The 18714-nt window shown below is 34.8% G+C and overlaps 1 protein-coding gene across 1 annotated transcript in view; it reads left to right on the forward strand.

The window, feature by feature from the left end:
* LRP1B (LDL receptor related protein 1B) overlaps positions 1-18714 on the forward strand; it is a 2196232-nt gene that overhangs the window by 1527633 nt on the left and 649885 nt on the right. Inside the window, exons 34-35 of the mRNA XM_060411151.1 lie at positions 4069-4194; positions 5275-5406. Coding sequence (XP_060267134.1) covers positions 4069-4194; positions 5275-5406 — 258 coding nt within the window. The remainder of the gene's footprint in view (positions 1-4068; positions 4195-5274; positions 5407-18714) is intronic.

Here is an 18714-nt window from a genome sequence, read left to right on the forward strand (position 1 = left end):
CTTTTTTGTTATTGTCTGTAATAATGAATGAGTGTTTTCACTAGGAATTATTTAATAGAAAAAATTCTGAATCAAAATGAATGATTTTACTGGCATTCAAGCCTTGGAGAATAGATTGTATAACTGGAAATAAAATACTGCTACTCAATAAGTAAAATATGATCGCATTTTTGTGGATTTCAATACAATGTATTTGTTAAGTGTAAAATCTTACAGTATTGTGATAAACTTAAGTTTATAGTCGACACTGAATGAAATCATATCTGAAAACATTCAACAATGTAAAATACAAATTAGAAAACAGGAGATTATATTTCCAAACATTAAAAAAACATGTATTCACTTCTTCAAAAGAACACACACATTGTTGAAAATTGTAAATTAATAAAATAGTCAATTTTTTGTAGATACAGTTCCAATGAAGTTTCTTGGAAGAAAAATTCAGTATATTATGCTTGTTTCACATTGTTCATTTTAACAAGACCCATTAATCTTTTAAGGATATGATTCTATAAGTAGAGTTGGGGCTTCCATGCACTATGAAAGTATTTCCAAACTGGCCAGGACCTCTAACACTTAGAAATTAATGGTATGATAATACTAAACTTAAAATACTGTTTCTACCAGAAGAATATGCTGATAAAAGCATCTGTATTAAAGACAACCCCATTAACAGAATCATAGCAGGTAGTTTAAAAGCTTCATTAGTATGAAATATGAGCAATTTAGGACTACTTAAAGTGTTAACAGTACTACCACTTCAGATTTCAAAGTACAATTAGTTACTTCATTTATCATTTTTGATACAGATCACTGGAGAGCTGAGACTTCTCCTTAGCCAAGTGGACTTTTCTAGTCCCACCAGTGAATTGAGGAATGAAGTTTGAACGTCTATATCATTGCAAACTATTAAGCCAAACCACTTTTTCTAATGTGCTAGATATTCACCACCTAAATTATTACTTCAAAAACTCTCTATTATTTTCTGCATTAAATTTGTTTCATAGGCAAAGATATTATTAAAAATTATTTTTATTTTACTTTTTCTCTTAAGACTAAGCAAATAATATACAACATGTGTTATTGTTGAACAACATTATTAGCATAGTGAATTTTATTATTTATAAAAATAATTATATCTTATTGCATATTTCTATTATTATTATGTTTTAAAATATACAATCACAGAAGTTCCTTTTTCTTCATTCTTCATGCATTTTGGATATCAAGGTTATATAACTCTGTATTTTCTCTTGTTTTTACAAATCACTCTCTAATCCACGATTCTTTATTTCTTTAATTCCTTTGTTTCCCCTGCTGTCCATTTGTTTTTTTTCAAAATTTACAGATAAGAATCACTTGTCAGATTTTCACTGTTCAATGGTAGTTGGAAAAAATCTATAACTAAATGCATATTGCTATAGATTGGCATTGTATTAATATACATTCACAAATTATCATTCAGTTGCTCAGTCATGTCCGACTCTGCACTGCAGAATGCCAGGCTTCCCTGCCCTTCACTGTCTCCAGGAGTTTGCTCAAATTTAAGTCTGTTGAGTCAGAGATGCCATCCAACCATCTAATTCTCTGCCGTCCCACCATCTGCCATTAGGATGGTGTAATCTGCACATCTGAGGTTATTAATATTTCTCCTGGCAATCTTGATTCTTTCTTGTAATTCCTTTAGCCAAGCATTTTGCGTTATTACTCTGCATAAAAGTTAAATAAGCAGAGTGAGTGTATACAGCCTTGAAGTATCCCTTTCCCAATTTTTAAACAGTCCATTGTTTCATGTCTGTTCTAATTGTTGCTTCTTGGCCTGCAGGCAGGTTTCTCAGGAGGCAGGTAAAGTGGTCTGGTATTCCCTTCACTTTAAAATTTTTCTACATTGTATTGTATTCCACACAGTCAAAGGCTTTAGTGTAGTCAATGAAACAGAAGTAGATGTTTTTTTCTGGAATTCTCTTGCTTTCTATGATCCAACAGATGTTGGCAATTTGATCTCTGGTTCCTCTGCCTGTTCTAAATCCAGCTTGTACATCTGAAAGTTCTTGGTTCACGTACTATTGAAGCCTAGCTTAAAGGATGTTGAGCATAACCTAGCTAACATGTGAAATGAGCACAGTTGTGCAGTAGTTCACTTAAGAAGGCTTTCTTCTCTCTCCTTATTATTCCTTGGAACCCTGCATTCAGTTGGGTATATATTTCCCTTTCTCTTTGCCTTTCACTTATCCATTCACATGCTTCCTATAAAATGAAATAAGTATTGGGTCAGTATAGAATTATTATAGATCTATAAAAATAATTGGCTCATCACTAAAATAGAAATAGAGCTGAAAATTCATCTTATTATTATGTCAGCTTGGTAAAAAGGAATAAATCAATTAATCTTTATTAGTTTCTATAGGAAACTAAGGTAATCATTTCAAAAGTTCAAGGCAAATCATAGCATATGAATCTATGTAAGAACAACTGCCAGTTATGGGAAATCAGCAAAGAATGTGGTGGATATCTCTGATGAGAAATTGTCCCAGTTGAGCCTATTTCACACTTCAAAAATGACAGAACATGTGACAGGTTTGATTGAACAATTACATCCCGTTAGACTATCTTGAATTCAGGAGACTAGAAATAATGAGCTGCATTGGTGTTTTGAATTTTCCATAGAAGACTATTGATGTATAGCTTTCATCGTGTTTTGTAATTCTCACTGGATTTATTATACCTCATATCAGTGTTTGAACATCCAGCAAATGTCATTGCATGTCCTAGAATAATAAAAATGTTATAAAACTGGGATATTTAATGAACCTGCTGGATAAGATTGTAAATTACTTAACTTCATGCTACCAGCTTTAATTAGCACATTGGGCCAAGTAAATTCAATGGAACATCTTTATAGAATGCCTAACTCTGATTAACTGACTAATATCTGTCATTGCTACTACACAAGAATAAGGAAAATTAATATGCCAATTAGTTAGATAACTCCTATGGGTGTGTTTTAAATTTATTTTGGAAGAATTATATTCCTTGAAATGTCAACAGTTAGTTCCTTGCTTTTAAGAAGTTATATATATACATATATATATATATATATATATATATATCTCCTTACTTTTAATGGTATAATATTTGAGTAAGTAATCTAAATTAATAACTGTTTATTTGATTCCATTGGATAAATTATTCTTGAAAATGAAGTAACTGTAGAGTTGAAGTGAAATTTAGAATTTAGAAGAGATTTCCTGGTTTATGTGGCCTTAAGGTATTAGAGTATTAGAGTATTAGGTATTAGAGTCTATGCCCACGTTCATGACACACCCATTGCCTTTTGCTTTTCTGTCTCTGTGAATTCTCTCATGCATATCACTTTGCAAAATATTAATTATTATTTATTGTAAATATATATTTACTAATATATAATTGACAGATAACTGGTTAAAATGTATAGTGTGTTGATTTAGTATTTTTTGTATTGCAATATGGTTACTACTGTGGTGCTAGCTGTTACATCACATAGTTATTATTTCTTTTCTTTTAGTGGGAACAGTTAACATCTAATCTATTGTCATTCAGTTGCTAAGTCATATCTGACTCTTTGCAATCCCAGGGACTGCAGTATACCAGGCTTCCCTGTCCTCCACTGTCTCCCAGAGTTTGCTTGAACTCATGTTAATTGAGTCGGTGATGACATCCAACCATCTTATCCTCTGTTGTCCCCTTTTCCTTATGCCTTCAATCTTTTCCCCAGCATCAGGGTCTTTTCCAATGAGTTGGCTCTTTGCATCAAATGGCCAAAGTATTAGAGCTTCAGCATTAGCATTAGTCCTTTCAATTAATATTCAGGTTGATCAACACTCTAAATTGATTATAGTATTGTTTTCTGTAATCACTACACTGTGCCTTTTTTGGAAAGACAGACTTCAACCATGATCTGCTACTTCAAATTATTTGCGGGAATAAGATATGATACTAACCAATATGAAACAGCAGCATTTATAAATCAATAATATGTTATAAACTTTTCTTGATTTTTATATTTCTGTTTGTTTTTCTACTTTGCAGGCAGCAATTCCTGCCAACTAAATAATGGTGGATGTTCTCAGCTTTGTTTACCAACATCTGAAACTACAAGAACTTGCATGTGTACAGTGGGATATTATCTCCAAAAGAACCGCATGTCATGTCGAGGTATAAGGTTTTGAAAATCTTATTTCTGATGCATTTATTTCATCGATACAGTTTTTAGGCAACCGGAGTCAGCTTTATCTTTGTTTATTGGGATTACCATATAATTTGTTATTCTTTATTTTGTTAACATGATGTGCCACATTGATTGATTTATAGATGTTGAACTGTCCTTGAATCCCTTGCATAATTAACACCTGATCATGATATATGATCCTTTCAACATATTGTTAAATTTGATTTGCTAACATTTAGTGAGGATTTTCACATCTATGCTCATCAGTGATATTGGCCTATCATTTTTATCTTCTTGTGGTATCTTTGTCTGGTTTTGGAATTAGAGTGATGCTGTCCTCATAGAAATAACCTGGAGGTGTTCCTTCCTATGGAACATATTTTGGGTAGTTTGAGAAGGATACCAAGATCCGTAAAGTGGCTGCCACCAGCCTTTGAGTCCCCAGGGGGCTTCCCAATTTCCTCCTGGCTTCCAAGGAGGCTCTCCAAGATCACCAAGTAGATCTGACCCAGGCACCTTTCAAACTACTGTCTCTTGCTGGTACTGGAAATATGTGAGATTTTGTGTGCACTCTCTAAAAGAGAAGCTTCTGTGTCCTGTATATCTTTGGCTCTCCAAAAAAAGTTCAGGCGTTTTTCAAAGCTCAGCTTTCTGATGGTTTGTCTTTAAGGGCAGGATCCTTGGGCTGGGGAGAGCCCTGTGTGGGGCTTAGACCCTTCACTCCTCAGGAAGGACCCCTGTGGTTGTGAATCCTCCTCCTCCCCCTCCCGGGGAGTAGGTGTGTTTCCTGACTGACAAGACCATGTCTCTGCCCCTCCTACCCATGTTATTGTAGTTCTTTCTTTATATATTTATAAAAATATCAAGGAAGAAGTGGAAAATCTTTTCTGCTAATTTTCAGAATGTTCTCATAAGTAGATGCTCTTTAAGTAGTTGTAATTTTGGCATTCCTTTGGGAGGAGGTAAGTTCAGGGTCTTTCTACTTTGCCATCTTGATCCCCCCTCCTGCCAATAGAATGATTTCAATATTAAATATTCATTTTGCTTTTGTTTTCTTTTAAATTTAGGTATAGAGTCATTTCTTATGTACTCTGTTCATGAAGGAATCAGGGGAATACCTCTCGAACCAAGTGACAAAATGGATGCTTTGATGCCTATCTCAGGAACTTCATTTGCTGTGGGAATAGATTTCCATGCAGGTGAATAGCTTTTTATTCATAATTTATGTGTGATATTTTGATTTATTAAACATGATAGAAATAGGACCTTTCCATCTGTACTCTGATAGTCAAGATGAGGAATAAGGAAACAAATCAGAAGTGAATTTCTAAGCCTTACACAAATTGTTATAAATATGTTTTGTCTGAAAAAGTAAAATTTTTCTAACATATAGCAATATAAAAATGACATATTTGCCACTTGGTTGCTTTGTTTTTACTTTTTTATTTTTCAAATGGCATATTTATTTTTCTCCAATGATATATATTAAAAATAAAACATTTTAGTTATATACTTAAACATATATATTTAAAATATTTTTTCAGAATGTGATTATCTATTCTAATACAGGTAGCAGTAAATGAAAGTGAAAATGCTAGTCACTCAGTCATGTCTGACTCTTTGCAACCCCATGGATCTTAGCCCACCAGGTTCCTCTGTCCATGGATTTCTCCAGGCAAGAATACTGAAGTGTGTAGCCATTCCCTTCTCCAGGGGATCTTCCCAACCCAGGGATTGAGCATAGCTATTGCAGGCAGATTCTTTACTGTCTGAGCCACCAGCAAAGCCCCAAGAATACTGGAGTCCACATAATTGAAACAATTAAAAATGCTAAGCCATTCTGTATTACTTTTCAATACAGTAGCTATCATTGTAAATTCAGAGTTTAACTTACCTTTTTGTTTTAGCAAACAGTGAAAGAAAGCAAATTGGACACTATCATTTTTCTGTGGCTAATAAAAAGTATTTGATGGAGGGGGCAGTTCCCTGGTGGTCTAGTGGTTAGGATTCAGCACTTTCACTGCCAGGGCCCAAGTTCAATCCTTGGTTGGCAAACTGAGATACCACAAGCTGAGTGTCAAAGACAAACAAACGAACAAAACAAATAAAAAAACTTGTGTGATTGGGCATTGATGGTAGAAACTGTTAAATCTATTGTAGGATATAAGTCTTTTGTTCTAATTGCTAAATTCACGTATAGGATAAGCATTGGATATACTTCTTTTGTTAATAATATTTTTCATTCTATGCTTGAAGGATTAAATTTATAAAAACAGATTTCTCCATCTCTCATCCAACCAAGCCTTGTGCTTCTTGTTTTAGTTTTGAAGACATAATTCATGCTCCAAGTATATTTTTTTGTTTGTAAAGACAATTTTATTTAATATTAAAATAATTCTTCTTTGACCTGTAATCTTTAGAAAAACTGAGCATCAATACATGAGCTTCTGATATTAAGCCTATTTCTTTCCCTCAGCTTATACATGTTGTTCAATCATGTGTTAATGCAATGCATGGCTATAAATTAAAAAATTACTGGGGATCTTCACAGGTGATTGAAAGATGGCTTTTCTTACGAAGATTATTTGAACTAAACACTTTGAATCACAGAGAGGCAAATTTCCTATGTTTTTTAAATGCTTAAATGTTTTTTCCAAATATATTTAGACAGATATAGCATATTTTATTGATTGATATGTTAATTTTGCCAAAATTAGTGTTTTTTGATCAAACAAGGCTCTTTGATCCAATCTTATTATTTGTGGAATGCTCCCTACCCTACCATGTGTAATCTACCCTGACTTTATTTACAAACATATCTTTCTTTAGAATTTTATTAATATGATTTAATAGATGTAAAATGAAGAAAAACTTGAACTTCTTGAAAAATGTATTAATATATGTATTTTTACTAAATATACATAATCCCATGTTTTAGCTGGCATCACATATTTGATTCTTTTAAGAACTCCATAATTATTTTTTAAAGTATTTGATAAATTTCCAAATCAAATGTCAAATAAGCCATTTGGTCAAATGCTGTGATTATATCATTAGTAACCTCTTGTTCCTTAAGGGCAAACTGATTATTTGTATGAGTTGAATTTACTCTCCAGGGTTTTGTAATGACCCTGAGATGCTGAAGTTTCAAATAATATGCAATTAGAGAGGTAATTTTATTTGCAAAGAGTAGTATTCTCCCTATTTCTACATGTGTGCTAAGTAACTTCATGTCCATCTCTTTATGACCCCAGGGACCATAGCCGACCAGGCTCCTCTGGCCATGGGATTCTTGAGGCAAGAATACTGGAGTGGGTTGTCCTGTCCTCCTCTAGGGGATCTTTCCAATCCACAGATCTAACCCCTTTCTCTTATGTCTCCTCCACTGGTGTGCAGATTCTTTACCACTAGTGCCACCCTGGGAAGCCCCAAATCCTTAGTAACTACTGATATTTTGTAATAAACATACTTTGTATCAAAATAGTTTTTCAATAGAACAATTCTTAGTTATTTGTTAAAACTTTCTGTTCTTCATATTGTTCAGTTCAGTTCAGTTCAGTCGCTCAGTCGTATCCGACTCTTTGCGACCCTATGATTTGCAGCATGCCAGGCCTCCCTGTCCATCACCATCTCCTGGAGTCCACTCAGACTCACGTCCATCGAGTCCGTGATGCCATCCAGCCATCTCATCCTTGGTCATCCCCTTCTCCTCCTGCCCCCAATCCCTCCCAGCATCAAAGTCTTTTCCAATGAGTCAACCCTTCACATGAGGTGGCCAAAGTACTGGAGCTTCAGCTTTAGCATCATTCCTTCCAAAGAAATCCCAGGGTTGATCTCCTTCAGAATGCACAGGTTGGATCTCCTTGCAGTCCAAGGGACTCTCAAGAGTCTTCTCCAACACCACACTTCAAAAGCATCAATTATTCGGTGCTCAGCCTTCTTCATAGTCCAACTCTCATATCCACATGACCACAGGAAAAACCATAGCCTTGACTAGATGGACCTTAGTCGGCAAAATAATGTCTCTGCTTTTGAATATGCTATCTAGGTTGGTCATAACTTTTCTTCCAAGGAGTAAGTGTCTTTTGTGCATATTTTAAAATTGCATTCTTAGAAAGGAAGGCTCTTTAGAAAATCATTTTATTCTAAATGTAAAAGGATGTAAGCATTTGGAATAGTCATGTGAAATCAGAATGCTGAATAGTCTATTAAAATTTCTGTTAATTAGAAAACAGAGAGATAGAACTTGCTTTGAAATCAAAGATGGTCAGACATAGGGACCGATAAAACCTATGGTGAGAAGAGGCCAGATTTTAGCAACAGACTACTTGGATTCTATAACCAGTTTAAACACTTAACAAGTGTTGACTTTGGGTACATTACTTAATTTTCCTGAGGCTTAGTTTCCTCACTATGAGAATATTTAGATCGCTTTGTGCAAATGTTTGAAACAGTGCTTGATATACATACTTAGAAAATAGTGATAATATCATAGAAATCAATAAATTTCCATGGAAAACAGTAAACTGTAGAAGTTAGCATATGTGATATATATTTACAAACCTGTTCTGCAAACTATATTTAAACTCCCAGTTAGGAAGGATTTTGTTTTCTGTTTTTTTTTTTTTTTTCTGTTCTGTTATCTGCATAGATTAGTAGTTGTGTCTTAACTTCTTGAGGACAGAAAGAGTAGGTTAATAAATTTCTCTAGTGAAAATGAACTTAATGATAATGAATAATATATATAGCAGATATTTAAAGATTAAATAGCATCACCAGCTCTTTGAAGTCATTAAATATAAACCTAGGAGTCTAGACAGTGTCTGATGGACAGTACTTAGACAGTAAACCAACAGAAAACATTAATGATGATGGTAGTGGTGGCAGCCTTATCAGGAGTTTTTGACCATGTTTCCACATACCTTTGGTGCTTCCTTCTACTATATAATATGACCCTTTCATGCTTGCATTTTATGAACATGTATTAGCATCAAAATAAGTTTAAGAAACTTGATTCATATCAATATCACTGTAGACAGTATAGAAGTTCTGTGGCTAGGCTGAGTGAAGATGCTTTTGAGGGGAAGGAAGGAAAATAACTGAATTGCCCCAGAGAGATTAATAGAAATATAATTTTTGATACATCAATCTGTTTTTTTTTTTTTTTTAATCAAGACCTTTATAACCTGATGATAGGTTCTTCTTCCAGTAGTTTCCTATGCAGACATTCTATCTGCTCTTCTTTCATTGATTGTATTTACTTCAGAAACATAATTTCTACTTTTAGGATCAAAATAAAGATGATAAAATATAAGGGCACAACAGCTTCTTATTCTAAACATAATAAGGAAATGGTGTGAAGAAGGATTGCTTGTCAAGCATGACCATCATAATTTATATAATATTATTTCACTACCACAATTCTCAGGGCTAAATATATGCTCAATCCATACCTTTCACAAGGATTAACACATCTGAATCTTGCTGGGTTTTGGTTGTAATGAATTAAAGTTTTCTGCAGTGAGTGAAAGAATTTCTTTCACCAGATGAAGCAATTCTGGATACTGCCCACAGAAGAAAGAAGACCCTGTGGCTATTTCAAAATGTTCAAAGTATTCTTTATCACTTCACTGGAAAAGTCCCATTCCACTGGAAAAAAAAAAATCAGCTTTGAAAATCTTGGCCTGCTGGGTGATATCCCTCCTGATGAATGAATACTGCATTTGATGTTTTAAAGATATATTTTAATTAGGGGAAAAGCCTTCATAACAAAGCTCACTGCTCCAGTTAGAAATGTGATTTTTAGTAAGCAATGCTCTATTCAATTCCCCCACCCCCACTTTGGGGATATTCATGACTTTTTCATAATAATCACATAATAGGATATTACTTAACTGGATGAAATTCTACTCAGAGCGTAATGATTTACTGAACTTTTCCAGCTCACATTCTTTTTTCATCTTTTATCTCTTTTGTTGAAATTGGAGTTATCCAACTCAGTGTTAACAAATGTTGATTACTATCTGCTAGGAGTAGTACATCACCGCTAAGTTGCTGTGGGGGATAAAGATAAACAATACATAGTTTCAGAAGAATGCATGAATGGATAATCAGTAGGATTATTATTTTTTTCTTTTTTAAAGAGATCATCAAAGAACTATTATTGTGATGCCATTGCTTTACAGTTACTATGGGGAATATTCTAAATGCCTTTTCCCACCATCACATAGTGATCTGGCTATTGAGACAATACACAAACTGACAGAACTTACCATTACGCATCTATTAAAATCCAGAGAATATAAAACACAAAGACTAAATCCTAATGTAACCTATAGATACTAATATAAACTGTAGACCTATCAGGGTAGGTTCAATACTTGTAACAGATGTACCACTCTTATCTGAGATGTTGCTAGTGGAAGAGGCTGAGCGTGTAGGAAAGGAAAGGGTATATGGGGACTCCTGCTCAAATTTGCTGTGAAATTAAAACTGCTATAAAAATAAAGTCTGTCATAAAAGTACACAACAATATTGAAAAAGAATATGTGACACGATACTGTTGCTGTATTTACACAGTTGAATGTCATTTATTTCCATGAAAGACTTTCTTCTTAATAGTCTCACATCATTTACATCTATCTTCAAATGTTAGAATGAACTTTTGACTCAATCTAGTGGCATGTCTTATGTTACAGATAAGGAAACAAACCCAGAGAGATCAACAGGGGGAGGAGTAATGGAGTGTTCTACTTTTAATTCTTCATGCTATGCCATCTTGCATTTCTAATGTTTTAAACACAATCTTACTTAGACCATTATTGGCACTACTTGATGAAACTAAATTGTACTTCTGCAAATTTATACTGATAGAAGATCATGTTTTATTTTTATTTATGTAAAGAATCATATGGCTTTAAATCCATTCAATAATTGAAGCAGGTGACACTCAAGTGAGAGGCTTGTTTTCCTTTGCCTGGAGGCTTAGCAGAGAGCTGTTTACAATTTTTTTCTAATAACCATTCTGTCACCAACCAAGGCCAAAGAAGAATTATAGAAAGAATTCATTTTATGTCAGTAACAGCAATAGCTTAAGAAATACAATACTGTTGCTTTCAGACATTTTTTCAATTTTATGAAAACCATTTCCTTGGCAACAAATGAATTTTTAGGGCTGGTTCAATTTCTTCTTGTTCTTGTGACAGTGAACCAATACTGCTTTGTGTTGTCATTTTAAATTTGCTTCAAGACTGTATTTTCAAGTCATGTGAACAGTTTATATGTATTTGTAGATAGGCAAGTCCAGTAAATATTTCAAAACATATAATACCAACTACCACCAGAAAACAAACTTTCCAACACTACCAGGAAACGAATATAACCATACATAAAATAAGTCATTGTAGGTTAAACAAATTATGGGAAGTAATTAGCAAATCCTTTTTGGATAACTTTTGAACTCAGAGCATAAAATACAAAGCAAAAGAAAGTAATCTTCTGTTAGGCTTCTGGAGTTCTCAGCAGGTTACCTAAAATCAAAAGCTCCAGAAGATTCACAGTGATGACCTACTATGATGAAAGCTCTGCTCAGTCAGCTTATTTAGGGTATATCATTCTGTTATCGAAAATGTTACAAAGTTTCATGAAACTTCTTTCTCAAGCAGTTAGCCTTCCTCATGAAAGTGAAAGGTCCCAATACCAGCTTTGTACTTATTCACAGAAGTACATCCAGTCTATTTGAACATCTCCCCCCCCCCCCCACCTTCTGAGTCTCTCTCTGCTGCTGTATTTATTTTTAGCTTCTCAGGATACTTTTCAGCTTAGGATTCTCTTCAGGTATCTCTTATATGTTTATATCTGATACTCTGATGTCTTTCCTACTCTTTTCCTTGTCAAAACTGAGTTTTGAACCCTATTCTCAAAAGATCTAGTTACACTAATTCATAATAAATTATTAAGAGTGGCTAAGAAATTGACAAGTTATCTTAACCGGTATGTTTGAACAAAGCACTGTACATTAACCAAATACTATAAATCCAGCAAAAGCACAATTAAAGACATGTGAAGAAAATATGTTTAGGAATAGGTCAATATTTTGGATGTTTTTCAAATTATTTCATACTCTGCTTCTAAGATAATAGATTGGCATCTATTTAGTTGTGGAAACTGCTGATAGATCAAATGATAATGTGCAGGTCTCTTTTAGCTGAGGTACATTGATACCATTCATATTGTTAAGTGTAACTTTAACCTAGAAGTGTTTATTTTCCCCATTTTAAGAAAACTGAGGACACATTAGTCCATTTTCCTTTTCAATACCCTTTCTTTAAAAATAAATTTAAAAATTATAATTCAGCTTCCAAGATTGTTGGCCATTAGTTTTTAATCAAGTAGACAATTTTCTAGTTAAAAGAGGAAAAAAGAAGTTATTTAATTGATTTTCTGACTGGCCATAAGGAATAGATGATCTTTAATTCTTTTTTTCTCATTTGGTTTTATTCTTAGCCAGGGGCAGTAAGTGGTAAGTGGATCCTTTTGGGGAACTTGAAAGGAAAAATGAACTAATTATTTATATAAAATTCTTTCTATTTTTAGAATATGGACCTGGCTAAACTAGAAATCATAGAGATGGAACTAATCACTCATGGTAGATTAGGAAGAAGATGAAATTAAAATAATGTCCTCAAAAATCCATATCATTTTTTTAAGTACTTAATCCTTTTTTGTAGTTAAATTTGGAAAATTTTATGTCTTTATGCAATGTAAGTGATCAAAATAATCTGTTGAGGAAGATAGTATTTTAAACAATGAAGAAAAACTGGGTTTGAGGATGTGATATGGATTCCAGGGGATGTTGAGGGACAGGGAGGCATGGTGTGCTGCAGTGCGTGGGTTACAAAGAGTTGGACATGATTTTGAGACTGAACAATAACAAAATAAATGCAGAGGAGAGTTGATTGCTTTGGAATGCTCAAATTAAATTATTCATTAAGTACTTGCCTTTGGATTTTTGCCCTTAAAATTCATATAAGTCATGATTGAATAACCAGTAGTGAAGTTATCAATATTAGATCCCTGATACTTTCATAATGAGAATTTTAATTATGTTGTACCTATGGTTGGAAAAGATAATTGATAGGCAATATTAGGGAATCGGATTTTGGGGAACAATGATAGTATGGTTACCAATTGTAGGATTACCCCTGATAAACTTAGGAGCAGAAGGTTAATGATACAGCCTCATCTGAGTGAGAGTAGGGGAGATGATAATATTGATCACTGTCATCATCAAAAGGAGAATAAGAAAATTATTATCTCTTGATGTGTATATTATTTTTTAATTTTATTTTTACGTTTTTAACACCAAAAACATTTTCTGTTAGGGTATAGCCAATTCACAATGCTGTGATCATTTCAGGTGAACAGTGAAAGGACTCAGCCATACATATATATGTATCCATCCTCCCCCCACCCCCCACAACCCCCTTCTCATCCAGGCTGGCACATAACTTTGAACAGAGTTCCATGTAATGTTTGTATTATTTATCTGTTGCTCTATAACAAATTACTAAAATTTAGCTACTTAAAACAACAAAAACACTAGTATAGCGTCTATGAGATTCCTTAGGTCTCTTATGAGATTGCCTTCAAAGTATTGGACAGATACGTGGTGTCATCAGAAGGATCAACTAGGGAGGATCTGCTTCCGAATTATCAATGTCATTGATGGCAGGAATTATATCCTTGTGAGCGCTTGACTGAGGGTCACAGCTCCTCACTGACTATTGACCTTAGCTTCTTGTCATGAGTGCCTCTCCATAGGACAGTTTAAAACATGATGCTTGTTTCCCTTAGAATTAATGATAATAATAATAATAAAAGAGAGAAAAAAAGCACAGAGAAACCATTAGTAGAAGCCAGACCTTTTGTAACAAAATATCATAAGTGATAGCCCATCATTTTAATATATTCTATTTATTAGAAGCTAGTTACTCAGCCTAACCCACATTCTATGGAGTGGGTTAAAGGAGGGAATGAATACCAGATGACAGGAATCACTAGTGGCCACATCAGAGGCTGCTTACAACAATATTACAGAGTTTTATCCATATTATCTCTATACATTGCTGTCTAAAAGGTGAATTTTGATTGTCCGTTTGGATTATCTGTGAGGCTCCTCTACAGACAGCTTCTGAATTCTGGTTTAAATCAAGTGAGGATGAATTAATTTGAAGAACCAGGATCACAGTCTTGAATCTTTCACCTATAATAAAGAATAAGTCTTGGATACCTGGAGAAGTGTTCTAGGCAGAGAAAAATAATAAGGCCTAAGTAAACTGTCAAATGCTTTACAGATGGAATGGGACAAAGCTGAATATGTGTATGTGTCTGTGTGTATACACACACACACATATATACACATAAAGACTAGAGATCTCTTGAAGAAAATTGAGATACCAAGAGGACATTTCATGCAAAGATGGCCTTGATAAAGGACAGAAATGGTATGGACCTAACAGAAGCAGAAGATATTAAGAAGAGGTGGCAAGAATACACAGAAGAACTGTACAAAAAAGAGCTTCATGACCAAGATAATCATGATGGTGTGATCACTCACCTAGAGCCAGACATCCTGGAATGGGAACTCAGGTGGGCCTTAGAAAGCATCACTATGAAGGAATTCCAGTGGAGCTATTTCAAATCCTGAAAGACGATGCTGTGAAAGTACTGCACTCAATATGCCAGCAAATTTGGAAAACTCAGCAGTGACCTCAGGACTGGAAAAGGTCAGTTTTCATTTCAATCCCAAAGAAAGGCAATGCCAAAGATTGCTCAAACTACCACACAATTGCACTCATCTCACATGCTAGTAAAGTAATGCTCAAAATTCTCCAAGCCAGGCTTCAGCAATACGTGAACCAGGAAATTCCTGATGTTCAAGCTGGTTTTAGAAAAGGCAGAGGAACCAGAGATCAAATTGCCAACATCCGCTGGATCATGGAAAAAGCAGGAGAGTTCCAGAAAAACATCTATTTCTGCTTTATTGACTATGGCAAAGCCTTTGACTGTGTGGATCATAATAAACTGTGGAAAATTCTGGAAGAGATGGGAATACCAGAACACCTGACCTGCCTCTTGAGAAACCTATATGCAGGTCAGGAAGCAACAGTTAGAACTAGACATGAAACAGACTGGTTCCAAATAGAAGAAGTACTTCAAGGCTGTATACTGTCACTTTGCTTGTTAAACTTCTATGCAGAGTACATCATGAGAAATGCTGGGCTGGAAGAAACACAAGCTGGAATCAAGATTGCTGGGAAAAATATCAATAACCTCAGATATGCAAATGACACCACCCTTATGAAAGAAAGTGAAGAGGAACTAGAAAGCCTCTTGATGAAAGTGAAAGAGGAGAGTGAAAAAGTTGGCTTAAAGCTCAACATTCGGAAAACGAAGATCATGGCATCTGGTCCCATCAATTCATGGGAAATAGATGGGAAACAGTAGAAACAGTGTCAGACTTTATTTTGGGGGGCTCCAAAATCACTACAAATGGTGATTGCAGCTATGAAATTAAAAGACACTTACTCCTTGGAAGGAAAGTTATGACCAACCTAGATAGCATATTCAAAAGCAGAGATATTACCTTGCCAACAAATGTCTGTCTAGTTAAGGCTGTGATTTTTCCAGTGGTCATGTATGGATGTGAGAGTTGGACTGTGAAGAAAGTTGAGTGCTAAAGTATTGCTGCTTTTGAACTGTTGTGCTAGAGAAGACTCTTGAGAGTCCCTTGGAGTGCAAGGAGATCCAACCAGTCCATTCTAAAGGAGATCAGTCCTGGGTGTTCTTTGGAAGGACTGATGCTAAAGTTGAAACTCCAGTACTTTGGCCACCTCATGCAAAGAGTTGACTCATTGGAAAAGACTCTGATGCTGGGAGGGACAACAGTGGATGAGATGGCTGGATGGCATCACTGACTCAATGGACATGAATTTGAGTGAACTCCGGGGGTTGGTAATGGACAGGGTGGCCTGGCATGCTGCCATTCAGGGGATCACAAAGAGTCGGACATGACTGAGTAACTGAACTGAACTGAACTGAATGTGTATGTGTATATATATACAGACACTTATATATGTGTATATATGTGTGTGTTTGTTACATATGTATTTCCTAAACCATAGTTGTTTTTTTTTTCTTTTGTTTATTTATTTTTATTACCATGCTAGGATAAGTAAGTGACAAAAGATTCCAGAAGCACTCAAGAATGAATGTGTTTTCAACAACAACAACAACAACAACAACAACAACAACAACAACAACAAATGTATTATATTAGTCAAAAGCTCACAGATATCTGGCCATTCATTGCCTTGAGTTCAGAAAGCCAGGCTGAGGATAGGTGATAGTTTGTGGTCCTGGTACTAATATCTGACTTAGTAGTTCTATGACAGTGGTTCTCAACTGAGGATGATTGTATGCCTCAGATTATATTTGGCAATATCTGGAAACATTTTTCATTGTCACAACTGAAGGGGTGCTACTGGCATCTACTGGATAGAAGCCAGGGATTCTGCTAAACAATGCATAAGACAGATTTCCATAATAAAGAATGATTTAACCTCAAATGCTAACTCTGAAGGTTGAAAAATCTAACATATATTTTCAATGATTTTGAAACGTACCTCTGATATAATGCCACTATCCATGAAAATAGCAGACCCAATATCTTTTTCATTAGGGGACTATTTCTTATCTTAGTCATCTTATTCATTAGTATCTGGTTTTTCATAACATGAATTTGCCAAATTTCCTTTTGACCAGGATTCCAGAAAAATTCTCCAACACATCCAGAAACTCATCAACTTTTACAGTTTTTGACCAGTGTCTGTAGAAGTCTTCATGTAATATTAACTTACACTAAATCTTCTACTGACAACTGTCTGACACCAAAGGCTTTTAAGAAAAGCTCTTTCAAGAAATTGTTTAAAGATATCTAAGATTGTGTAGGGGATGCCGAGGTGTATGGCATCCACAGAATTATAAGCATAGTTGCCTTCTTCTTGGCACCAATACAGGCTGTGTGTTAACTGATGTTAAATATGCTTAGAATGAGTATCTAAGCATATTGTATCCAATGTATCCAATGTTCCTGTTGTATCTAATGTTCCTGTCTAGAGTTTTATGTCTAGGTAGGGAGCTCCAAAATACTTGGCAACAATTGACAGTTCTTTATGCTCACCCACCAAGGGACACAGAGCATCTGTGCAAATCTCCCAAGGATAGCGTGTTATTCCCCATTATTTACTGTGGGTAAAGCTTTCTGTCAGTATATTCATCTAGGACTATGCTGAAAAGAAAAAAAAAAGCTCAATCTTTAAAATTTTGTCTTATTTATTTATTATTTAATTTTATTGAGGACTGAATAAGAGGAGCTAGATGTAAATCGGAGAAGGCAATGGTAACCCACTCCAGTACTGTTGCCTGGCAAATCCCATGGACAGAGGAGCCTGGTGGGCTGCAGTCCATGGGTCTCTAGGAGTTGGATACAACTGAGCGACTTCACTTTCACTTTTCACTTTCATGCATTGGAGAAGGAAATGGCAACCCACTCCAGTATTCTTGCCTGGAGGATCCCAGGGATGGTGGAGCCTGGTGGGCTGCCATCTACGGGGTCGCACAGAGTCAGACACGACTGAAGTGACTTAGCAGATGTAAATCAAGTGGGGAAAAACTCAGATGCAACTGGAAATGGAACTTTATCGTCAGTGTATTAAATACTAGGATAGATTACTTATGAGTAATCTGGAGGATTACTGGCTCTGGCTCTGGAGGATTTTAGAGTTAAAACAAACCGCTTCTGAATCATGATTTCTCTGGGTGTCTTTCAGCTTTTTTTTGACTATGCAACTTCCAATATTAACAGCTTCAACAGTTAACAACCTGTAGGCTTTTTTTTAAACCCATCTATTTTCTTAGTCAACAGTCATTAGAACCTATGTGAATAGAATCAGAATTAGGTTTACATGGTAGAAGCACAGAAAGTGGACTAATGTGAATCTATTCTTTTCTTCAGGGGAAAAACAAAACAGATGTTCACAGAAGAGATTCTATTTGTGTTCCTGCTTTCCTTACAAATTGAATATTAAGATACTAAAAATAATCAATGATTCCACAGTAATTCAAGGTTCTAATTATATATGAAAAGCTATTTTCTAAATCCTGGATAAAAGGATTCAAAAATTTTATGTTACTTATGAGACATTATGCTGATTATAAAGAAAAAGAGCTAAAATTTATTGGTGACTCTTATTCATAACCTTATTTAAAATGTGACTATAGACTTACACTTGTTTCCATTTAATGTTTCCCCTTAATACTATTTTAATGATAAAGCAAGTGATATTTTTGAGCTTGGCTCATACTTGAATTTATAGATGCAATAAAGAATTACAATGAGTGTATTTGCATACTATTTACAGTGTTAACTTGAAACCCTATTAACT

This window comes from Ovis aries, chromosome 2 (genome assembly GCF_016772045.2).
Source record: "Ovis aries strain OAR_USU_Benz2616 breed Rambouillet chromosome 2, ARS-UI_Ramb_v3.0, whole genome shotgun sequence".
NCBI lineage: Eukaryota > Metazoa > Chordata > Mammalia > Artiodactyla > Bovidae > Ovis > Ovis aries.